The sequence below is a fragment of the Polypterus senegalus genome, chromosome 1 (genome assembly GCF_016835505.1).
Source record: "Polypterus senegalus isolate Bchr_013 chromosome 1, ASM1683550v1, whole genome shotgun sequence".
Lineage (NCBI taxonomy): Eukaryota > Metazoa > Chordata > Cladistia > Polypteriformes > Polypteridae > Polypterus > Polypterus senegalus.
Genome location: NC_053154.1, coordinates 168,088,773 through 168,115,366, shown reverse-complemented (window position 1 = coordinate 168,115,366; position 26,594 = coordinate 168,088,773). Strand labels below are relative to the sequence as shown.

Genomic DNA, 26,594 nt, shown 5'->3' with positions numbered 1-26,594 from the left:
GCCATTAATAACAATAATACAGTATATAAAATGATCTCGCGGGCCGGATATAATGACACGCCGGGCCGGATGTGGCCTGCGGGCCTTGACTTTGACACATATGGAGTAAACAGAACTTGAAAAGATATATTTTTTCAAATGTGATCGCGCAATTCAGATAGAGTTGCCAGCGCACTACAGCCTGCATGCCTCAATGAGTCATCCTCCCCTCGCTCTTACTTTTTTACCGTTCATCTAATGAATACACTGAGTATGGCTTTACCAAAACAATCATTGATGGCGAATAAAGTATTCATTATTCGAGTATGTAGATCGGGTTATATATGTATACATATATATATACATATATATATACCCGCGTATCGCAGCGGAGAAGTAGTGTGTTTAAAAGCTAGAAAAGAAAAGGGAACATTTTAAAAATAACGTAACATGACTGTCAATATACAGTATTTGTTTTGTGAGTGTTACTGAGTGTTGCTGTCATCAAGGATTTGATTCTCATTATTTCTTTCAATCAGGTTTGTATTTGTAGGATGTGTTGTGTTCAAGTTACATTCCGTGTTTGTCAATCGTTGTAAAGATAAGAGGTTTCATTCATCGATTCGTTTCTTACTGCATCAATAAACAGCTCGTCTTCTTCTTTATCTGAGACCTGACACACTGCATGCACGGGTTTTTTTTTTACACTGTCTTCCTTTAGCGGGACATTGACTTTTTCCAACGTGTGCTTTGTTTCCGCAGTAGCTGGATTTATGAATATGCTTGTAAGTATCAGACGCTTCATATTTTTGCTGCCTTTTCAATTGTGTAATTCGGTTTTGTTCAGCTCTTTGGAACTGTTGCTTTTTATCTGTGCACTGCGTCAGTTCACGTGAGCCACTCGGTGTACATGCATCGAAGGTTCCCAGCTGTGCTGGTGCCATCTCGTGCTATGTCCGTGGCTGTATTTAATGTTACCTTAGTCCTGGCACTTAAAACTTTCTCTCGCAGTTTCGCTGAGTTTGTGTCAAACACCACCCTGACCATCTCATCTTCCTCTCCATAAGCACAGTCCTTCACCCATGAATATTTAGTGGGAGTTTGCTATTGGATTGCCGCTGACGGACGGCCTTATATGGGCAGGCACTAAATTACAAACGCCAGCGGCAGCCTGTCTATGAACTTAATTTAAAGTGTAGGTTTACATCGTGCTTTGCTTCAGTAGCAGAAACTCATGAATATGGTTGTATATGTCACTCGCTCGCTTCTTATTGTTTCGCTGCCTTCTCAATTATATAATGCATGTTTTCTAAAGCGCTTTTTTGAGGTCTTCCTGGTTTTCTATGTACTGCGTGATTACGTGGGAGGCGTGATGATGTCACACGAAACTCCGCCCCCACGGCGTTGAAGCTCATCTCCATTACAGTAAATGGAGAAAAACTGCTTCCAGTTTATGACCATTACGCGTAGAATTTCGATATAAAACCTGCCCAACTTTTGTAAGGAAGCTGTAAGGAATGAACCTGCCAAATTTCAGCCTTCCACCCACACGGGAAGTTGGAGAATTAGTGATGAGTCAGTGAGTGAGTGAGTCAGTGAGTGAGTGAGTGAGTGAGTGAGTGAGTGAGTGAGTGAGTGAGTGAGTGAGTGAGTGAGGGCTTTGCCTTTTATTAGTATAGATATACTTTTTGTTAGGTTTGACCCTGAGCTTTATTAATTGTTATGGAAAAGACTAATGTAACTGAAAATTGTCGCCTTCTTAAGGTAGAGGGTTAATTAGTAGAGGATGGAGCCAAATCAATATGGGGAATAAAGACGATGTCCCATTCAGCTGAACCTGTTATTACTTGAGCAATGATGAGGTTTCTAAACACTTTTTTAGTGTTTATATTCCTAAGTAGCATAATTATTGCTCACTTTTTAAGGTTCAGTTATAGATCTATTTGCTCTTCCGAGTCTTTCTCTTGTAGCGTTTTTATGACGCTCATTTTCTTTGTCTTCAATCGATCTATGTGCTCGTATTTTTCTTTGACTTTCAACCTTTCTTTTGTTGATGTTTACTTGTTGAGCTGACTGTTCTTCCAGGAGATGTTGCTTAAAAAGGGTTTGAGTGTCTGTGTCTTTTGTCCCACTTGACGTGTCCTTCTTTTTGGGTGGCATATGTTAGTAGATAGTTAGTAAAAATGCGCGGGGCACTATTGTAACAATTCGTCTCGAGCACTAGCCTGAGAGAAATGCTACCACTATTCTGACCTAGCTAAAGGCAGATGATAAAAGGATAGGCCAATATCACACCTTAATAAATTTCCCGTATCGCCTTTATTCTAATAAAGTAATCCCTTAATATCGATACATTTATAGGTCACTGCCCACCATAGACCATATTTATACTTGCAGTTCATCAAATAAACAACAACTAGAACAATAATCCCTTACACATGGATCGCCCCGCCCGAACCTAAATAACCCTTAATTTGCAGCGCCACACATATACAAGTTATTATACATCAACAGTTTTTCATCCTCCCAATTCCCGTTCCAAAGATAACAAAATAAGTCCGCAGATAGTCCACGTAATATTCCATAGCGGCCAGCGAGTTGATGAGGAGTCCTGAAAATAGCGGACTATATTACCAATCTCCTCTTCGTCATAAAAGACATACAGTCAGATTGCGCCATGATTAAAGTACAGTAAGTCCGTTTTGGTAGCTCACCCGCGTCCGTAGGTAATAGCGGAACGATCAATTCCCAGGCAAAGACCATCCACCTTCATACAGGACTAATAGGAGCTCCTAGGCTTATCTCATGGCCAGAGCAAAAGCTGATCTGCCTTTATCTGTTATCCGATGTTCTTCGTTCACTCTCTTTCTCCTTCTTTCTCCTTTTCAAAGAAGGCGCGCTTTATGCTAATGAATCCCCGAACCAACCGGAAGTTCCACCTCTGGGGTACCGCTGTCAATCTCTGTCAGAAGCAATTCCCCCCCAACAACCGATCGACAGCAGAACACATTATCTTTATGTGGCAGCGCTACATAGATCCCCACCCCCAGTCGGCGGCACGGCGGGTCCAAAGTAGGGCTTGATATTGGCCACATGTATTGTTTCCACTATGGCATCTACACCACTACCCCTTTGTATGCGGAAATTAACCGGTCCTAATCGTTTTATTATTCTTACTGGACCCCCCCACTTGGGGCTAGTTTAGCAGCAAATCTGTTGACAGCACTGGAGAGTGGGTGTGTCCTAACCCAAACCAAGTCCCCGACAGCAAAGGGTACCGCTCGCCGTCGTGCATTATAATACTTAGCCTGTCTGGATGTAGCACTCACTAACCTCCGTTGTACTTGCTGCTTTAATTTTTCGAGGATCTGTATTGTATTATATGTCTTTGAATCTGGGAGAGGTGCTGGGGTGATAAGACGATCCAGGGGACTTTTGAGTTGTCGTCCGATAGCCACCCGAGCAGGGGTTTCACCAGTGGCCTCATGCACCGCTGTGTTGATAGCAAATCGGAGCTCCGGCAGCCACTTATCCCAATCTTGGTGTCGTTCACCCACATAGGAGGCTACCATAGTCTTCAAAGTCCTATTCACTCTTTCAGTTAAATTGGTCTGCGGATGGTAAGCCGTGGTAAGTTTCTGTTTGATACCCCACGCTGTATATAGTTCCTGAAGCATAGAGCTAGTAAATTGCGGGCCCCTGTCAGACACAATATACTTTGGGACCCCCCAGCGGGTGAAAATCTCATCTTTGAGCGTAGAACAGATCTTTGGAACCTTGGCGTCCCGGAGAGCAAAGAGTTCTACCCATTTTGAAAAATAGTCCACTACCACCATTAGCACTGTCTTTTGGGCTTTGGATGAAGGTAAAGGCCCCATTAAATCAACTCCCAGCATTTCGCCGGGTTCAGATGTAATCGTGGATTGGAGAAATCCTACTGGCTTACCAGGGGGGTTCTTCAATTGTTGACAGATTTTACATGATTTCACATGGCTCCAAACGTCCCTTCGAATGGTGGGCCACCATGCTACTTCCAGAATCTTCATCAAAGTCTTCATTCGCCCAAGATGCCCACCAAAAGGACTGTCGTGGTAATAATTAAGGAAGTTGGGTACATATTCTTCCGGGACCACTAACTGGCATTTGGATCCTCCGAGACTGGCCGGCACCACCCGGAAAAGGACACCCTGGATGTCCTTGAAATGTATGCGATCCTGTCCCATCTCATTAGAATCTTCGCCAACCTTCTGGCACACAGGACAGTTGGTTTGTGCTCGAGCTAGGTCCTGCATACTTAAAGGTAGATCTGTCCATTGAGTATGAGTAGTTACCATACATATATCCCCAGACATCCAATAACTCCGGGACAGCGCATCCGGGACAATGTTATTGCAGCCCTTCTGATAAAATACCTTGAAATTGAAAGCTTGGAGGCGCAAAACCCATCTGGTCAGTCGAGATGACGTCTTGATTAAAAGCCCAAGTCAGTGCATTATGATCTGTGAAGACCTCGAATTCCACCCCTTCTAGGAAGTGGCGCCATTTTTCCACGGCCCAGACTACCGCCAAACATTCTTTTTCCGAGGTGGAGTAATTTAGCTCAGCCCCATGCAGAGCCCTTGATGCATAAGCAATTACTCTCTCATCCCCCTCGCTTGTTTGAGTCAGGACCGCTCCAAGCCCGATGTTGCTGGCATCTGTATGAACTTGAAATGTGAGTTGTACATCAGGTTGAGCCAGGATGGGTGGAGATTGGAGGGCCCCCTTTAATTGTTCCACTGCATCCTGACATTGCGCTGTCCATTCCCATGGAACATCCTTCTTCTGCAAGTGACGCAAGGGTGCAGCGATGTCAGCCAATCGAGGGATAAATTTGTGGTACCATCCTACAAGACCAAGAAACCTCTGTAGACTTTTAATATCAGTGGGGTAGGATAGTTCTGAATTGCTGCCACCTTTTCAGGGTCTACTTCAACCCCTTTTCCTGATACCACATGGCCCAAAAATTTAATCTGGGGTTGAAGGAAATAACACTTCTCCACATTTAGTGTCAGATGTGCCTGTTGCAAGCTCTGGAAGACCACTTCTAGATGTTGCAGATGTGGTTGCAGTGCTGGGGAGAACACCACTATATCATCAATATATACATAGCAGATTTTCCCAATTAACCCCTTGAGAACTTGCTCCATCAGACGCTGGAAACTAGCCCCAGCATTCTTCAGCCCGAATGGCATGGCTCTGAATTGGAATAATCCCTCGGGGGTAATTACTGCTGTCTTTGGTTTGCTATATTCTTCCATCTGCACCTGCCAATATCCACAGCGGAGGTCCAAGGTGCTAAAGATGTTTGCCCCATGCAGACTTTCCAAGATTTCTTGAACTAGGGGCATCGGATAAGCATCATGATGGGTTTTTGCATTTAATCCCCTGTAGTCAGCACAGAACCGATATGTCCCATCCCATTTTTTGATAAGGACTACAGGAGAGGCCCATGGTGAAGTTGATGGTTCTAGGACGCCATCCTGCAACATCTTGTCCAGATGTGCTCTTATAATTTCCCTCTTCTGGGGGGATACTCTGTATGCCCGATGACGAACTGGGATCTCATCTTTAGTCCTTATAATATGAGTTATTATACGTGTCAAACCGAGTTTTTTTGTCCACACCTCTGACCATCGACATAATAGAGGCTGCACCTCCATAGGTTGTTCCAGAACGCTTGCCAGTGAGTTGGTCTTGGAGGTCATTACCTCAGCAGCATAAAAATTGAGACTGAACCATCCCAAATCTTCGCAAGCCTTGGATAAGAAAGGCCTCATTTCACCACCATCTATTGAGTAGCTCCTCAAATGCAGATGTACAGACATCCGGATGGAGGTAGTAAAATCCAAACCAAGGAGCAATGGAATGGTCAAGTGCTTGTCCTCCAGAACATAGGCTTCAGCCTGCCAGAGGTCAAATCCATTTGGAACGGTAATGAAACCCTACCCACGGCCACATGCTTGGTGCCATCAGCCAAAATAAATTTGACAGAGGTGGCGTTTGAGGTTTTCCCCAGGTAGTGCCATTCTTTTCCACAAGCTTTTCTTCATTAAAGTGAAGTGGCTCCCGTATCCACGACTGCATCTATGTGTAATCCCGCACCTGAGTCGAGACCACCAGAAGAGAAGTCTGTACTTGGACCACTGAGACCCCCACTTCAGTAAGGCTGTTTCGTTTTTTAGGTGCTTTGGTGGACTGAACTTCCTTTTTTGTAGTCTGCACTTTATTCCAGTATTCTTTGAAGCAGCCCAGTCTCGTTCCACAAGAGAACCCACCTTCACCAGCTGTTCCACCGAGGTCACTACTCCCCTCAATCCTCCAGCCAAGCGTGGATTACATGCGTTCAATATACGGCATACCAGCTCTTCCTCTGCCATGTCAGGTTGCCACTTCAGACACAGAGCCCGATAATCGTAATTAAAATCTCTAATGGACTGTGTAGGGGCTTGTACCATCGACCGGAGACGTTCTTCAAGTTCCATCTTATATCCGGAGGCAGGAAAGCATTAAGGAATTCCTGTTTAAAAGAAATCCAGTCAGTAATTTTGTGTCGGGCAGCCTGCCACCAGCTTCTACCTGGACCTTGTAAAGAGGTGTTTATCACCCCCATAAGCTCTTCATTGCCTAGCGGTGTAGCAGCCACAAAAGCTTCCCCGCGCTCCAAAAAGTCAATTACATCCTCTGAAGTATAGTCCATTTTAAACTTGGGAAATTCCAAGCCAAGCGCCGGCACATGAGGAAGCGCATGAGATTGATAAACGCGCGATGCTCCCCCCGGCGTTGACTGTGCAGCCGGCATTTTAATCGCGGAAATACTTTTCCGTATCTCCTTATGCAGTTCATCCTTCCACTGGCGATCTCGCCGCTGTAAACACTGCACAATCTCTCGCTCCATAGCCGCTAGCTGGGCAGTGAAGTTGTCTTTAAGCTCTGCGATCGCTGTATCCACATAAACGCGGAGCCCCTCTTCCCGAGATATTGTACTTTCTGCCACAGAGGTTATTCTTTCGTCCAGAGCATCAAGACGTTCGGAAACCGCCACGAGTAACAGCGGGTTGCCATCGACGTCCTCCTCGTCCGGTGCGGGTGGATCTTCCAGATACATGGACTGTAACAGACTAGATAGATCATGGGATCCTGCAGGAGTCCTGACGGTGACGTGGCGGCTTCGGGCTACGGATCCCCCCACAGCGATACATTCGGACTGGCATCCTCCGGCTCTAGCGGCATCGAAGACACACTCATAGTGCCTAAGAGTGAATTTAGACAAAATACGGGAATATAAAGACGTATATGTTCCTAGTCCTCAGAGTGGGCACCAACTGTAACGATTCGTCTCGAGCACTAGCCTGAGAGAAATGCTACCACTATTCTGACCTAGCTAAAGGCAGATGATAAAAGGATAGGCCAATATCACACCTTAATAAATTTCCCGTATCGCCTTTATTCTAATAAAGCAATCCCTTAATATCGATACATTTATAGGTCACTGCCCACCATAGACCATATTTATACTTGCAGTTCATCAAATAAACAACAACTAGATAAATAATCCCTTACAAATGGATCGCCCCGCACGAACCTAAATAACCCTTAATTTGCAGCGCCACACATATACAAGTTATTATACATCAACAGTTTTTCATCCTCCCAATTCCCGTTCCAGAGATAACAAAATAAGTCCGCAGATAGTCCACCGTAATATTCCCACAACGGCCAGCGAGTTGATGAGGAGTCCTGAAAATAGCGGACTATATTACCAATCTCCTCTTCGTCATAAAAGACATACAGTCAGACTTGCGCCATGATTAAAGTATAGTAAGTCCGTTTTGGTAGCTCACCCGCGTCCGTAGGTAATAGCGGAACGATCGATTCCCAGGCGAAGACCATCCACCTTCATACAGGACTAATAGGAGCTCCTAGGCTTATCTCATGGCCAGAGCAAAAGCTGATCTGCCTTTATCTGTTATCCGATGTTCTTCGTTCACTCTCTTTCTCCTTTTCAAAGACGGCGCGCTTTATGCTAATGAATCCCCGAACCAACCGGAAGTTCCACCTCTGGGGTACCGCTGTCAATCTCTGTCAGAAGCAATTCCCCCCCAACAACCGATCGACAGCAGAACACATTATCTTTATGTGGCAGCGCTACACTATGTGTGGCGTCTCTCCAGCAATGGATTTTATGTGTGCGGCCGTGAGTACCCAATCAGCACTCTCCCCAGCAAATGCGCGGGGCAATATGTGTGGCGTGTCCCTAGCAATGGATTTAATGTGCGCGGTTTCCACCTTTATTTGCTTATCATGCGCGGCCGAGGCTACGCCATTCACTGTGTTGCTTATCATGCGCGGCCGTGGCTACGCCAATAACTGTGTGCCCAGGTTCCACCTTTATTTGCTTATCATGCGTGGCCGAGGATACGCCATTCACTGTCGTGCAAATGGGCGGGGCACGGTGCAGCCCCGCGCATGCACATTTCACCAGAAGTCACACACACACGGACACCTGGACGCACACAGGGGTTTTATTAAAGAGGATATGTGTTAGGGATGGGAATTGATTAAAACCTAATGTACAGTAATTAATCACATAAATGTATGCAATTTGTCGTGATCAATCACATCTAACATTAAAACATGTAATTATAAAATTAATACAGAAATCATGAAATAAATACACACCGAATCACAAATTTCATGTAGAATGAACACTAGAAATAAAAAAAAATTAATGGCATACTTTAAACTTAAACATTTACCTCAAACCTAAACTTTTAACATAATACTACTTGAGCAACTACATCCCATATTTGAATGCCTTCCTAAAAGGCAAGTTGAAAAGAAAGTAATTAGAAAAGAAGGCCAATGTATTAATTCTCAAACTGACAAGTGGGACACAGACGAGTCAGAATAAAAAAAATCTAAAAGCAATCTAAATGTTTAACTGCTAAAGAGTGATTAAATTGAAAGAATAACCATCGCTTAAATGGGAGTACATTAAAACTTGTGTTAAAATTCCACAAATACTATCCTCAATTGTTCATCACCATCAGTGACTTCATGATTATACAATTCACAAGTGTTTTTCAACTGATGTGCCATGGAAATAAGACACACTCCTCAGGTGGTAGAGACCTGTCTGAAGACTACCTGGAGAAGCCGAAATAAAAGCAGCTCTGTGATGGCCATTTTGCAAAGATTTTAGCACATGTATAGATTTATTGCTTTTGTAGTTGGTAGAATTGCACCTTGGGATTTTTTGGGTTACAAAAAGTGTGCCACCACAGGACAAATGGTTGGAAAACACTGCTCTACTTGCATCTTTGCTTCTGACACACTAAAAGAGATCTCAGTAGCTACTATTTCACTTAAAATCTGACATTGTGTGTTATTGGGTTGGTTATGTTGCGTCCTTTGCATAAATTAACTGCAAGCGGGCTGGCAGACTAGCAAGTTAAATCCAGCAATACTGGAGTCTTATTTTGGTTTTAGTGCCAATCAAAGATAACTTATTTAGCACTTATGTGATATGACTTTGATTTGGTCTCCTTACAGAAACATGAAATGAAAGAGAGAGTGTGCAATTTTTACCTTTGGATCTTTTCTCTAACATTGCACCAGGACTGCCATAAGCTTCCCCTCCCCACCCCCTTTCCCCCAACTCCCTTGCACCAGTGTCAGTATGTATAAATCAAGAAAATGAACACCAGTGCTATGTACTGACATGTGACATATCATTGTGAACCACGTAATACTAAACATTAAACTTTTAAATGAAAATTATATTTCATAAAATTTTTAAAGGTAATGTATTAATATGGTATTAGATGTGTATTTACTTTTTTAGGTACATGTCTAATTTATTTGTATTATTGTTTTGTAATGTTAAAAAAAATACATGAAAATGCCGCCCTGGATGCGACAATATTTTTTATTGCGTCCAAGCAGGCTACATTAATCACAAAAATTAACGCATTATCTTTCCTTGGCCTAAATATATATGAGTTACTTGTCTTTGAGACTATATCAGATTATATTGGGTATCATGGATATCAGGCACTTGCAAAGGGTGCTATGGCCTACATAATTAATGGGACCACACTTAGCCATACTTTTGATTCTGAGGGTTTCTTGAAAATGAACTCCAAGTAAGGGAATAAGTTGTTGAACAAATTGCTGCTACATATGAGATCAAGCTGAGCTTTGAGTCTAGTATTAAGAAGAACATTTGTCCTGCAGTGACAAAAAATGAGAGAAAACAGTATTTACATTTTTTAGTAAAATTCTATTACATTGTTAATTTTAATAATGACACACAAAGAGAAAGGTATTTTAAAATACAGTATACTTTTTATTTGTTCATAACATTTCTGTTATGTTTATTAAGCAAAAGGCACTTTATTTTACTTTTTCTTCTAGGTCAGTAAAGTACACACAGATACCCTATTACTAGATACATGTTTACCACAATACTGCTATATAATAAATTTATATAAAATATGAAAAAGAACATTGATATTGTATGATATGGTAATTATTTAATATTAATATGTTTAGACAGATACTTTAACTTGTACTTTCCCTTACCCCTGTGTTTTTCATTCACAGTAATAGTATCCCACCAACTACCTCTCTGCACCACTTACAGACCAAACTGCAAGCAGCTGAGGGAAAGTGCTTTGTAAATACTGCTTTCTGGGGCGGAGTTATTCCTGGAAATGAGGTTAGTTTCATGTCAAAATGGATGATGGAAAACAATCTCACTCACTCACTCACTCACTCACTCACTCACTCACTCACTCACTCACTCACTCACTCACTCACTCACTCACTCACTCACTCAGTCAATCAATCAATCAACCTTTACTTCATGTGTTCAAAGTAAGAGGCATCACCAAGCATTTGAAAAGGTAAACAATTTATTAGAAACTGTAATGTATCAGTTTGAAACCACCTGCTCTGTGTACTACACAAATTGTCTGGCTTCCAGAATATACCTTAATTCCTCTATGCCAGGAAAATGTGTTATTTAAATTAACACTCTGTGCCAATTGTGGACCTTAGAAACAAAGCTGCAGGTAATTCAAGCCCAACTATCATGGCAACTTCATTATCTATTGTTTGATTGTGCATACATATTGTTAATTTCCAAGGACCATTGGATAAAACTGTAGCTTCTCAAGATCAAAAGGAGACAGCTACAATTGTTAGGTTTCTAATTAGGATTACTCCTAAGTACCACCCACTGGAGGTGTGCTAGGCATGGTTCACTGGGAAAATAGCCTGTGGAAGATACAATAAATGCTAAAACGGTAATTGCTGTAGAAGAGACAGCAGGTCTATCTTCTTGCCACGTTGAAGCTGTGTCTGTTACAACGGAAAATGAACTGATGGAAAGCAAATGATTGTTTTGTATATCACTAACATCTTTTCTTTTGCTTTATTTGATTTGGATGTTTTCCTGATGAACGTGAAAGAGCTCCAAAAGCTACAATAAACTGGTTTGACTAATTAGAGGATAATATACAATCATAATGGAAATTATTTCATTATAGCAAGAACTTCGTCCCATGATCTCTACTGGTGTTCCTGGATTTAAATGCTTCATGATACACAGTGGTGTTGATGAATTTCCTCATGTGACCGAAAAGGATCTGCACAAAGCAATGGCGGAGTTGCAAGGAACTGGAAGTGTTATGCTAGTAGGTTTGATTATGGTGATCATTTAAACTTATATAATGAAACATTGATATTTGTTTAACATTCTAAAATTCTCTCAACCCAAATTTAGAGCCATGCAGGGATATAGTGCATCACGGCCACATTAAGCATAAAGCAGCAACCATTCCACTGGGTACCAAATCATTGCAATAACTTAAGTATTAAAGTTGTTATTTCAGCGCACAAGAGATGTCTCAGTACCAATCAATCAATCAATCAATCATTTTTATATAATATATTTCACTGTGCCTAAGAGGAAAATGTTTATTTTACATGAAACAGCAATTTAAGATAAAGAAAAACAAGATTAAAAATGTAGATGTGATTATCTTAGTCTATAGATCACTTGGAATTGATTATAGTAGTGCCCAGTAAAAGTTATAATTACATTATAGTTAATTAAAACTTTAGTAAAGATAGTAACTAATGTTTGTATATTGTTCCTTTGGTTTTTGGAACAGAAAGGTTAGGTGATGTCTTACCATTTACTGCCTACTAAAGTAAGATTAGTTTACTGTAGTTCTAACTTCTAGCACTAAATAAATTAATTTCAATGTAGTTTTTCAGTTACTTGAAAAGCATTGTTGGTGGATGACACAATAAAGTAGAATTGCACATGAGCATGGGTAACAGAGGACAGAGACAAAATAAATCAAGAACCAAAGAAAATGAGTAAGACAGAAGGGATGAATTATGTCATCCGACCAGGGCAATCAGAAAGAGAATGCCAGGAAGTGGTGGTCCCAACATTGTTTCTAGATACACTGGATATACATTAGAAAAGACCATTAGTATAAGAGAGAAGGACATGTAATCCAGACAAGAGCTGGTTAGTTACCCCCAGGGCAGTCAAGGGGTAAAACACTTAACAATTATATGAGTTTTCCGATCCCGTATTAAGTGTGAAATGAACAGCCTCGACACACACACACAAGGGTTTGGAGCAACCACCCATGCATTGTCCTTGGCTGCAAAAAGATTTTGAAATAGCACTCATGTGCATTGTTTTGAGTCCTGAACTGAGCTAACTGGATGTTGAAATGATGGCAGCTTTAAAGGCCAAAACTAGAAGTGATGTTGTCCGTGGCCAGAACAGGAAGTGACCTCGTCCGTGGCGCCGGAACTGGAAATGACCTCGTCTGAGGTGCCGGAACCGGAAGTGACATCATCCATGCCACCGGAACTGACATCATCCATGGCTCTCGGAATGAAAGTGACATCATTCGTGGTGCATCTGGTAGGTTTTCCCGTATCTGGCCTGCAGAGATAACTGAAGTAGGATTATTACCCCCTGCCACCCCCTGGCCTGGCAGGTAATTACTTTGACTTGGCCTGCTCAGCTTCCTCCTACTTGCACATGTGTGACATAAGTAAAAATGGCTTTGGAGGAAAGCTAGAGTTCACATACTAGCACATCAATTGAAAGATGTTATTATCCTCCATAAAGTGGCTGTTGTAAGTCAATTATTGAGGAAGCTAAAAGTACTGATCATCTGGTTCTACGTTATATTGAACCATTTTTCTGTGTACATCAGACTTTCAACAAGGTAAGGTAAAATTATTATCCAGAACTCTGTGGTACAAGGGGCGGCACGGTGGCGTAGTAGGAGTGCTGCTGCCTCGCAGTTAGGAAACCCGGGTTCACTTCCCAGGTCCTCCCTGCGTGGAGTTTGCATGTTCTCCCTGTGTCTGCGTGGGTTTCCTCCCAAAGATATGCAGGATTGGTGATTCTAAATTGTCCCTAGTGGGTGTGTGTGTACTGTGGTGGGTTGGCACCCTGCCTGAGATTGGTTCCTGCCCTGTGTTGGCTGGGATTGGCTCCAGCAGACCCCTGTGTTCAGATTCAATGGGTTGGAAAATGGATGGATGGATAGAAGTCTGTGGTACAATGTAAAAAGATTTATATATACTACATGTATTAAAATTTGTTATTAACATCAAAATCTATATCCTTTTGCTTTTTAAGCATTGTTAAACTTTGGGTTATCTTTTTGCACTGATTCAAACAGAAGATCAGGGGGTTCTTGCATAAAACTTTGCTTAAATTCCATATTAAAATTTTACTTAGGCTTGAAAAAATTTATAATATCACATCATGTTCCTTTATAAATCTTAAATCAATTTAAAACTATGTGTGTATGCACATGCTTTTATGCACTACCTGTCACCTCCTTCCAGTAACCATGTATGGCTTAAAAATACCTTTTTTGAATATATGTGATCTAATCATCATATTAATTTGACCATGTTCCTAAATTACATCTTTACCATAAATTACAGGAGAACTCAGAAAATGAAACTTCAGTGAATATAAATTTAAGATATTATTGACTGAAGTGGAGAACCACAAACATTTTTTTCCTGGTGTCTCTGCAGTAATCACAAATAAAAAAAAAAGCCATGAGTTGAAGCAAGTGACAGCAGCTAATTTGAGAGCAATACACCATCACGCAGCGCCAAGACCACGACCAATGTCATGGGGCCCACAAAACAAGTGTTGACCAAGGAGGTGTTGTAGATGCAAAAAAAATTAATTCAGGCATTAATAGCTTGTTTCAAACACAGAGTGTATTGGTGCAGGCTGTATTTGTAGGGCTGCAAGATATTGGGAGCATTCTTACTGAACATATAAAATAAATAAATTCATTTTGTTAAGTAAATGTCAATGTTGCAACACATACAAGTCTGCTTAAATTTGACATATGACCTCCAAATGTCTTTGAATTGCCATTGTGTTGATGTCATGAGGGATAGGGTCTGGATCATTCATGTACTCATCTTGGCCTATCTTACGTGACAGAGGTAGTCCATGTTTCTGTGCTACATTCTGTAGTACTGTACAAGCCATAAAAATGTAGCAAACTTTTGTGGGACTGAACAGCAGTGTGCAGCCCAATGAGTTCAAAAACCACCATTTACTTTTTGAAAAACCAATGGTCTGTTCTATCAATAATCATATGCTGGAGTGCCTTTCATAGCTCCCCTCTTGTGATGTACTGAATAGCATCTGAAAGAAAGGTTATGCAGGTTGTTTGTAATGTAGTACTCTTAATTGCAATCTGGTCAATTAGGCTTCTTTACCAAAAATGCAAACATCACACACAGCATGACCTTGAAGTCTGCTTCTCAGTAATTTGATAAAATATGACAATCGTGGATTCAGCTAGACCATCTCTCAACAACATTAGTCAAACATATTTGACCATCATATATTAGTTATATAGCATTCTTTGATGTTCCCTTTATTGCAACATGTATGCAGTCAATCACCCTGATTACCTTAGTGAAATCAGCATTCACTGTAAATCGCCTTGTGATCTCAGCTTGTTCACCCTCTCTGTAAGAAAACTACTGTAGATATGTATGGGTAACATTTTAATTATACAGTCCCATACAGATGATATGACATGGGTCACTGAAAACACGGGCCTCTGTATTGTAGGTTCCAATTCAGTACACAACTACAAGACAATGGATCTAAGAAGTGTAAATCAGGATATAACCCAGTCATCATCATAAGCCAAAAAATCATTGTGATTTCTGAAAACTTCCTATTTGTGTAGTCTGCCACTGGTTATATCCTCCAAAAGAGCTAATATTATCATTGCCTGTTTTGTCAAAAAACACACAAATTCAGTGCCAGAAGCATTAGCAGATTTTCAAAAGATATCTAGGCCTACAATTAATTTGAATAAAAGTGTGCTTTTTCCACTGAATTCTCTAGCACGTAGTAGCGGACTGGACACCTTCCCATTTATTTTAGCAGATCAGTTTAAATATCTAAGGGTAAATATTACAAGTAAATATAAGGCTCTTTTTCAACAAAATTTTACTCTCTGCATGGAAAAAAATAAACAAGACGTGACTAGATGGCCTACCCATCCACCTTATGTTAGCAGGGAGAATCAACATCATAAAGATGACCATTCTTCCCAAGCTGCTTTTCCTATTTCAAAGCATCCCCATATACATTAAGAAATCACTTTTTTCAAAATTAGACTCATTCATAACTTCATTTATTTGGATTTTGAAACATCCACACATCCAAAGCACAACTCTACAATTACCTAAAGTAGAAGGGGACATGACACTACCCTACTTTCAATTTTATTACTGGGTAGCAAATATACAAGCTATAAAAACCTGGACATCGACACAAATTGATGAATATCCAGAAGCCTGGTCTGCAATAGAAATAAAATCTTGCAGTATTTCTTAATATTACTTGATCTGTGCCCCAATTAATACTAAATATTGTCATTACACTAAAATGCAATTACCCTTCATTCTCTTAGAATATGGAACCAATGTAAGAAGCACTTTAAGACAGAAAAGCTTTTATCTGTTGCTCCTCTACATAACAACCACCTTTTTCCACCTTCCACCCTAAAAAAAAACATAACTAGAAATAAAATAAATGAACATTAATAAAATAAATAATAAATAGAAGTAAATGTTACATAATCACAATGAGGAAACCATCAGTATTACTGAAGGTCATGGAAAGCAAGTAAATAGAAATGAGTCTTTAGTCTTGTTTTGAACAGTTCAATTGTAGACGATTCCTTTATGTGATGAGGTAAAGAGTTCCAGAGGCGAGGAGCAGCAGCTGCAAAGGGCCTGTCTCCCTTGGTTTTACATTTGGTACGAGGGACAACAACTGACCAAAAGATCTAAGCACTCTGGATGGCTGGTGTAAAACACACAATTCGGATAAATAGGCAGGAGCAAGCCCATGTAAAGATTTAAAAACTAGCAACAAAATTTTAAAATAAATTTGAAAACTGACAGGCTGCCAGTGTAAAGAAGCTAATATTGGAGAAACAGGGTCATACTTTCTTGCCCCAACCAGAAAGTGAGCGGCAGCATTCTGGACCAACTGCAACCTGTGCATCGGGGATTTGCTAAATCCAGAATACAGCAAGATGCAGTAATCTCAGTTATTTTGATTCAGATCAAGAAAATTATTAGCCATCCAGGATCTCAGTTCAGAAAGACAGTTGTGCAGTTGATTTATTGCAGAGTTGCAGACGGAAATATAAACCTGTGTATCATCAGCATAGCAGTGAAAAGAAATGTTAAATTTCCTAAAAATAGCTCTAATAGGTATATAGAGAAACAGATAGGACCCAAAATGGATCCCTGAGGAACACTACATTTAAGAGGAGCAGTAGACGAAAAAGAGGAATTTAAAGTCACTGAAAAGTGTCTACCAGTTAGATATGACCTGAACCAGTTAAGAGCAGCCCCTTTAAGCCCAACAAGATGTTCAAGCCGCAACAGCAATATCTCATAGTCAATAATGTCAAAGGCAGCAGTCAGGTCCAGGAGGGCAAGGACTGCAGCCCCACCTGAGTCAATGATAATAGAGATGTCATTGAATACTTTAAAGAGGACTGTCTCAACACCATGATAACACCTAAAGCCAGATTGGTAGATCTCAAATAAATTATTGTAGTAAAGGGGATCAACCAATTGATTATAAATAATTAATTCTAATATTTTAGCCAGAAATGTCAGTTGGGAAAATCGGGCGAAAATTGGCTAAAACTCCAAGATCTAATTCTGCCTTTTTTAGACCAGGACGCACTGCAGCATGTTTAAAAAATGATGGCACAACCCCCAAACTAATAGAATCATTGATAATGGCTAGTAAAGATGGGTCCAAAACATCAAAGGCTTCTACTAAGAGGCATGGTGGTACAATATCAAGAGGAATGGGAGCTCGTTTAAGGGTGTCAATAGTTCTTTTTAGCTGTGAAAGTGAGACAGGATCAAAAAATTCAAATACAATAGCGTGATTAACAGTAGGAAGTTCATAGTCAGTTGGAACAATACCACCGCAAAATTTATCAATTTTACTGACAAAGAATGAAAGAAATTGCTCATATGAAAAAACAGTGCTATTTGCTATATGTGCAAAGCATTCAGTCATTCGACTTAAAATATTTTATTGAGTGCATTTATCTTGTTTAAAATTGCCCAAAATGTTTCCAGGGCAAGATTCAACCTGTGAATGTTGCAATCGAGCTCCAGCCTCACTGGGCCACATGTTTTGGAGAAAAATTTTTGCATGCCTATCAGACAGCCTCAGTGTCACAGTCACTCCTAATCCATTAACAGCTGTGTTCAGTGTACTCCCAGATGGTCTTAAAGTGAAGGACAAACAAACTGTAATTTCCTTTGCTATACAACTAGCATGTAGACTTATCTTTCTGAACTGAAAGAATTCCACCAGCACTCTTAAGTGGGTAACCAATGTTCTACTTGAAATTAGAAAAAATCTAATTCTCACTTAAAAGATCCATTCAAACCTTTCAAAAATATGTCAGAATCTAATCAGTAACATTTTAGAATAACCTTCCATTTTGGGGAAGAGAATAACTTTCTTTTCTAGCTGCCTTTTTTATAGAGTAGCTTCGGTTGCAGGCTTCTCTCTATTTCTCTTGGGTGAGTATCGAAGTTTGCTTTGATTTGTTAAATTTGACTTGACTGTAAGGAATGTTATCTGTTTTTAATTAAAATCAATAAAAAACACAGCATACACTTTTTATAGACAGACTACACACTTAGGCCATTAACAATAAGAGTATGCTTTAGATGTTAATACCAATAATGAAGACAGCTGTATTGAGAGAATATTTTTGTTAACAGTGACAAAAATAGTTCACGAATATTGGAATGTGACTGATGCATCATTGATATACACAACAAAATGAGATTCTCTGTTAACTTCATTGTTGTTCTGTCTGGAATCGCTAATTTGCCAACACCAAAAAAGTCTAGACAGGGCTCACAGATGGCCTACATTTGCAATTATATTAAGCTAATTTTCATATTAAGTTTATGTTTTATAAATCCTGATTTTTATGTAAGAATGGTTTGCATACATTTCCAAGTGTAAACATGTTTTATACTTGAGGCCCCAGATAGCCATTCTTGCTAACATAAATTCCTGACTCTGGCCTTCAATGTATTGAGCTTGAGTGTTGATACAGGCATTTTGAAACTGATTTTTAGCAAGTGAAGTTAAGAACACAAAATTAACAATTTACTTTTTTAATGTACCAACCTTTGTTTGGGAACTGTTCTTCAGTTGACCTGATCCATCTGAGTTTGAGTAGTACTGCTGAAATCAGTCCTTTCATTTTAATGTCAGATGATAGGCAGAGTTGATAGGCAAAAAGTCCTGTTTTCTGTAAACAAAAGTTATTTTTAAAATCTCTTAATACTTTTTAAATGTGGGGAATGGCTGATTACTGCAAAAATCCAACTACAAAAACTGGATTTATAAGTAAAGTGAATCATAACATTTAAAACCAACATGGCCAAAGCACAAATATTTCTTAATACCTTTTTAGCTTGATGTAGCAATAATTATAATTATCATTCTTTTTTTTATTATATTGTAAATAGCCTACATAGCTTTAACAAGTCCAATTGCTCATTACTGAATTTTCTCTGTTTCTTAAAATAGAAGGGACATGTACATTTCTGCTCAGAAACAATATACTAGATCCTAATTGGGAAAAAAACAGTACTTGTCTCTGGCTGGGGTGAAGTACAGTTAGACCTGTAAAAGGACAAACTCTATTTAGTTAACCACACAGGTGTGTAAGAACAAAACACAAAAACCAGGAAATTAAATGTTGATAAGCAAAGCAAAGGCCAAAACTACATAAATCTACAGTATATTTGCTTTTGCCTAAAGGAGAATTCAAAAATTAAAGTCAAAGAACTGAAGTCAATTGCCAGAAAAATGATAAGGAACTTTTGCAGTCACCATAGTATCCACAAACTCGAACAGGAAAGTCTCTGTGGCATCTGTTTTTATATTATAACTTCGATGGCATCATCTGATGCAACATTCAGGGACACGCCAGCAACTGGAGCTTGCATCTTAGCAATGGGATTACAAAACGGTGATGTACATAAAAAAAAAACAATACTGAAAATGACTTAAAGTACTGATATTTAAAAAATAGCTTTGCACCATCAGGAACAGGAAGAAAAAGTTAAGACACACAGAAAACATTAAATAGTAATGCAGTCACAACACAGATAAGCTGTGCTTTATTTGTTTCATTTTTGTTCGTTTGTGACATTTTTTTCATTTTCAGTTCATACTTCCCTTATATTTAATTATTTGAGTGTAATGGTTATGTGTGTGCTTTTTGGTCTTTTGACATTATTCTGGGTGTAACTTTTGCAACAATAACACTTGTTTACTGTTTCATTATAGAAAATAGTGGTTCTTTAAAACATTTTACCATACCAGCTTTCATTAAGTGACCAGATCTAATTTTTGGACTAGTTACATCCTAGTTAACTCACAAGTCTAAAGATGTTCTTTGTGCTCAGAAACAATCAATTAGATCCTAATGGGAGAAAAGGGCACTTGGGCCAGTGAGAGCTGGGTGTACTCCAGCTCTTTTGTTTTAACAAATACACTATTTAAGAGAGCGCAGCTTTCACTTCACTCAAAAACACTAAAGACATTGTGAACTAAAGGGGAAGGCTTTTAACTAAGAGTTTTGCATTCTGCCTGAGTCCTCAGCAGCTGGCAGAGACTGCTTATCTTTCTGATTTCATAATGCTTAAAACAAGTTTAATTTCTTGATGGTGAGCAATTTTTTATGTTCTTTTCTGTTATATGTGAGTTTATAGTTTCTTTCCATGGTTTAAGCAATTAATTGAATATTCAAAAATGTGTACGGTTACTATTAGCAGTATTCACCCCTTCAATGTTTTCACATTTTATTGTTGTAAAGCATTGAATTAAAATGGACTTCATTTATCTTTTTTGACACTGATTGACAGAAGAGATTCTTTTAATTTATTTTCTTTTATATTTGTAATTAATTTAAACCAATTTGCAGAGATGTGTATTCACTTTGACATTAGAGACTCTTTCTGTAGATTGATACTTTTTAGGTGAATATTTTGGTAGGCACTGTATATATTAGTAATGTACCAATGCCAGTTTCTGTATACCTTTGTTCCTTGTAGTCTAGATGATTTAATCTGTGTGCAAATTTGAATAGGTAAAGCATCGTTTGAAAATGAAATGGATGGATAGATGTCTCTTACAGTATATAGGATTTTAGAAATGTTTTATTAATTTTAAAATGAGACATTAATCATGGGCGGTATGGTGGTGCAGCGGTAGCACTGCTGCTTCGCAGTTAGGAGACCTGGGTTTACTTCCCAGGTCCCCCCTGTGTGGAGTTTGCATGTTCTCCCCGTGTCTGCGTGGGTTTCCTCCCACAGTCCAAAGACATGCAGGTTAGGTGGATTGGTGATTCTAAATTGTCCCTAGTGTGTGCTTGGTGTGTGGGTCTGTGCCCTGCCTTGCGCCCTATGTTGGCTGGGATTGGTTCCAGCAGACCCCCGTGACCCTGTAGTTAGGATTAAGTGGGTTGAATAATGGATGGATGGACATGAATAACTGTCACAGACATTAATTTTTTTTATTTGATTTTTTTCATAATTTAATCATAAATTATAATAGATTAATGGTCTTTAATTACCTTAGTTTCCAGTCTGGACATGGTCGGCATAGATTTTGCACTTTCTTACAACATCCTAAAATATGCAAGTTTTGTTGACCTGTATGTCTAAATTGGTCCATTCTCAGAAAGTGTGAGTGCCCTGCCATCGACTAACATCCTGTCCAGAGTAGGTTTTAATGTTTCACATGGTTCAGTCAGGAAACACTTCCACGCCTGATCCTGTATTTGACAATGGACATTCAGAAGATAAAGGGAAGTATATTACCTTTTTCTGTATATTTAAAAGTTTGAAGTGCCACAAAGTAGCATTTTGTTCAGAGACAGGAGCAAAAACTGATGAGTGTATGTTGGAAAAACAACAGAACAACTCTGTAGAAATCTATAAAGTTTACAAAACACTAGTACAGATGAGTAAGATGTCTTTGCTTTTCCTTTGTAGTTCCATGCAGAGATGGAGCTTGAAGATCTAAAACAGACTGGGAAGAGCAAAGCAGGTGTGTCCTGATTTATTCAAAACTTTAAAAACCTAACTAAAAAGGCATTTTTGGAGCATATACTGTATCAGGCAATAAAAGCACACATAGTCATGTTGTAAGCAACTTGAACAGACCTTACTACTTTTTGAACAACAAAATACTGTACACTTCCATTTCCATTTCTGCTTAACTGTCTCTTATCTCTCTGTACCTGCAGGTGTCTCCAGTGCTACACACCTCTTCATCTTCAGATTTTAGTTCCTTAATTTAATCCTCACCATAGCTTATTTACAATTGCATACATTCACAGTACATGAAGTCTGCTTCCTGAATTAAATTTACTCCTTCTACTAATGACATCATAGGTAACCATGCATATACCATATCAAAAGAAACAAAACTTATGCCTAGGAGTGGAAAGCCCTAACATAGAGATAAGAAGGGGATTGTATCTGATCATTTATTACTGCTGTCTGCCTTTCAGCTGATCTGAACATCTCCTGACTTGTTAGAGTCAAAGCTGCCGTTGTTGAGTGCACAATTGCAGCCTCTCATAGTTTGTTTGGTTATGCCCAGGATGCTGCATCTGGAATTTTAGATTGCTTATTCAAATGCATTTGGTACCAACTGATTAACCACATAAACATGTGATGTACTTCTTTTTCTGTCTTTCACTATAGAACATGTCTCTTTTTTATACCACAGTGTACAGATCAGTCTGAAAAGTAGTAGTAAATTTGCTGTACCTTGATTACTTTAGCAGAATCTTGTGTCCATTCTGAGTTTTGCTGCCTCTGACTTTTCTTAATTTTTCTTATCTCCTTTCTAATTCTTTCATTTATGGCAGCATCTGGTAAGGTGAATGTCTGCTGCACATGTCTATAAAGCTGCTGGTAATAATTAATGTATGTTCTATAAGTATATACAGATTTCTTATGTGAGTCAATAAGAATTTTTTAGTTATCATAGGGTGAAGGCTTGTGAGGCAGTGTGCTTTGTAAAGACGCATATGTGTGCAACTACTGGAATAGCAAGAGGATACCTAATGAGTTGAAGCAGTGAGTCAGTGGAAACTCTAAACTTAAAAACTAATTTTGCATTTGGCAGACTGGAGCCATTACGGTCATCTCTCAGTTCTTGATGTCTATCTTAGATGATCTGACGTGGTTGGTGATCTGGTACCATAACATAATCTAATATAGCAAGAGTCTTTTTGAGACTTTAAATAGTACTTCTTTTAGTCAGACAGCATGTGGCTGCCAAAAGGTATTTTCTTCCCCTGTTAACTCAGAATTATTCCAATTCCTTCCTTTAAGGGTACAAAAAATATACTGCTGAGATGCTTTAGTGCAAAAACGAGAGCCTGGCTATAAGTCTCAATTAGAACCAAATACACTGCAGGAATTAAACTGTTGTGGAAGCCTAATTGGACAAACTAATGTCATGACCAACTAACTTGTAAAAAGAAGAACAAAAAAAGTTTGTTTAAACATTCTGAGGTTTTAGCAGTGATGTACAGACAAAAAAACTAAAGACAGCAACAGCTTTAAAAATACTGTTATTCAAAATCACTTGCTTGATAAAAGAAACTAAATATCACAACTATCTAGATTTTGTAGGAGCTTGTGTCAACCTCTGATTCTGCACATTCAGCAGGGCACCTGCAATAATACTCAAACAATTTTAAAAAGGCAAATAGTACTGAAGTCCCTGCAGTGGGCTGTCACCCTGCCCGGGGTTTGTTTCCTGCCTTGCGCCCTGTGTTCACTGGGATTGGCTCCGGCGGACCCCTGTGACCCTGTGGTTGGGATATAGTGGGTTGTATAATGGATGGATGGAAATAGTACAAAACACATATAAAATACTGCTAAAAATACAAGGAAAATAATGTTCAAAAATACTCAAGTGCTGATGGAAAATGTATTTCAAAATATTTAGTCAACTAACTGTTATGAACATAATACGGCTTTTCTATAATAGATCACAGGCACTGGCCATCCTTCCCAAATTGGCCTCCAAGATCATGTGACTACATCCTATGACATCATTAGCTGCTGCCAGTCAGCTTGGATCCCAACAAATAATTATAACTTGCCAGCAAACAAAACAAAAGATAAATTAATGATTAAATTTGATCAGTCTGAATATGTGAAAAGCTCAGTTTGAGAGAATTTGATAGGAGATTCTTTGAATTGTAGCTTACCCTACACAAACCTGACACCATGGATATTTGGCCTCAACATGTGGTATTTATCCCCAGCAATTTACAATGGATGAAATTAAATAGAGTAAACATCTGCCAGGAATAGTATGTCTACAATTGCCATACAGCAAGCTACCTAAATAAGCAAAAGCAAGAGGGAAAACGGGAACTCAAAAATTGTTTGATAAGTGCTTTTGTCAATAGTAAAAGCCATTGTCCAAATTAACTATATTACAATACACAAGTAATATCATTGCCTTATTCAATTAAAGAACCCCAAAACTGAAACTGCATGAATAAGCATGTTAGTTTTTTTCAGAAGAGGGGAGTCTTCACAGGTTTTTACTTTAAAAGGTGAGGGGCTTCGCAGAAGGGATTAAGGAGAGGAGCTTGGCAAGTCTGCTATCAGTCATTATTACCCAGACATTCCGCAGATGTTTAAATTCAATTGCCTTACCTGTAACTTTTAAATTCATGTTTGCCGGTGGGTATTTATTTCAGTCTATGTGTGTGTATGTGGGTGTGTTTCTGATATGTGTGTGTGACCTACAGAAGGCGCACCAACCCAAACCCCAAACTGACAGACAGACCAGACAGATGCAGTACACAAGTTCAGGGCACATTTATTATTTTTTCTTTGTTTTCCCATTGGAAATGCCTTCCCCCGTTTCCCACCTGTACAGCACAGTTAAGTACAACAACAATGCAATTCTGTTTCTTCCTTTTTCCTTCTCTTCTTTCTCTCTCTCTTTTCCTCCACTCCTCTGGCAAGCTTTGTGTTCTCCCTCCTGGAGTAGTGGCTGCTGGCTCCTTTTATGAGGCACCCAGAAGTGCTCCAGGTGCACGTTGGTCTACTTTCTGGTGTGGCGGAAGTACTGCAATCAAGGGCTCAGCAGCAACTGTAGCACCCCCTGACAACGTCCAAGGAACCCAACAGGGCTGCACCAAACTACGGGAGTTTGAGGCACCGCTGCAACTCCAGGGAGGCTACCACCTAGTGCTCTGTGGGAGGTAATGCCCTGGATATGCTTCATCCCCCAGTCCTTCCAGAGTAGAGGCACCCTGGCCGGGCAAGGGCCCTGGCCGTACGCCACAGTGTGACATCTTGAATGTTGTGGAGAAAGCTGTCTCTCTATTGTAAAAAAAAATTTTGGAAGGCTTGGAAGGAGACGATGCATGATCTTCTCAGAAGACAATTTGACATCCCACGAGAGCCACTTTAACATCACGCAAGACGAGGCAGTGAGACAAAAGGACAACTACTGTACAGGCTTTTAAATGATCAACATGCAGCACGACAAGCAGAACATGCAGCAAGCCAGCAGTAGTAGAAAGACAGCAGCTGATCAGACCGCATCTCTTCAGTGTGCGTTCAGTAGGCCCCCCGCCCCCCTGACAACACGAGCAGCAGAGATGCGAAGTGGCTGGAGTGTAGCATGCCCGGGGGGAGGGATGGGAGGGGGTGGGCAAGTGAAGCGAGCAGGGGGCAAAGCCCCTTAGTATTTTAAAATAAACGTTGGGAATGTAAAATGGCAACATTCATGCAGACACTTCTCTGGGCATGCCAGAATGTCTGGTTATGTTTCTCTTATCTGGTTGCAGTCTCACCTCTTTTGTCTCTCTTGTCTGGATATGTTTCTCTTGACAGAATTTGGCAAAGGAGCTGTGCTTCCGTCAATTGTTTGTTCAGGAAATGGCATGCCATTTTTAAATTTAATTTGCTTTTTCTGCTTCTTAAGTAATGCAGGTGATATCAGCATTTGTAACAGAACATTTACAGCCAGTCTGTAATCTTATGATTGAATGCTCTGCTCCTTAATTTTTGAGGCTGCAAAGCATTAATTCTTCATGTTAAACTTGCACTTTTGCATTTTAGTTTCAAGGCATTGGTTGCCCCAGCAACCATCTTTCTTTCTGGAGCAGACAAATCCCACGTCCATTCCAAAAAGCAGCATTAGCGAGTTATCTGCATTTCTGTCCTCACAGATCACATAATTCTGGCTTTATCTGTTCCAGAAACACAAGTGTGGCTAAATCCAGAATTAGCCTGACATTTGTGAGTCCCAACTTAATTTTAACTGGATTTCACACTAGTCTTGCTTTCAGGAACTGACACCCTAGAACACAGGAGACTGTAACTCCAACAAACAGGAAAAAAGCAAAAAAATGATACAACACAAACTCTAAAGTAAGCTTATACTTAGCTGGCCTTTGAACATTGCACCTATGAGGATGACATTCACAGTGATATAAATTTGAGTACCGTAGCCGAAAGATTGGTTTAGAGATTTTCAAATACTGCATTTACTGCACTAATTAGAGTCTTTAAGATGAGTGCAATCAATAAATTCCATTTACCTGATTTCTGAAGTCACATTTCTCCATACTGTGGATTAGCCTTTTCTTTCATAGACTGTGTTGTTGTTTTGCATTGTTATATTATTCTATGGGGCGGCATGGTGGCGCAGTGGTAGCGCTGCTGCCGCGCAGTTAGGAGACCTGGGTTCACTTCCCGGGTCCTCCGTGCGTGGAGTTTGCATGTTCTCCCTGTGTCTGCATGGGTTTCCTGCGGGTACTCCAGTTTCCTCCCACAGTCCAAAGACATGCAGGTTAGGTGGACTGACGCTCTGCCTGGGATTGGTTCCTGCCTTGCGCCCTGTGTTG

At 39.8% G+C, this 26,594-nt stretch overlaps 1 protein-coding gene across 1 annotated transcript in view; it reads left to right on the top strand.

Annotated features, from left to right (window-relative positions):
• Positions 1–26,594, top strand: part of zgc:103559 — a 78,430-nt gene that overhangs the window by 26,337 nt on the left and 25,499 nt on the right. The window contains exons 3-5 of the mRNA XM_039762399.1: positions 10,627–10,741; positions 11,574–11,720; positions 21,691–21,745. Of these exons, the coding sequence (XP_039618333.1) occupies positions 10,627–10,741; positions 11,574–11,720; positions 21,691–21,745 (317 nt within the window). The remainder of the gene's footprint in view (positions 1–10,626; positions 10,742–11,573; positions 11,721–21,690; positions 21,746–26,594) is intronic.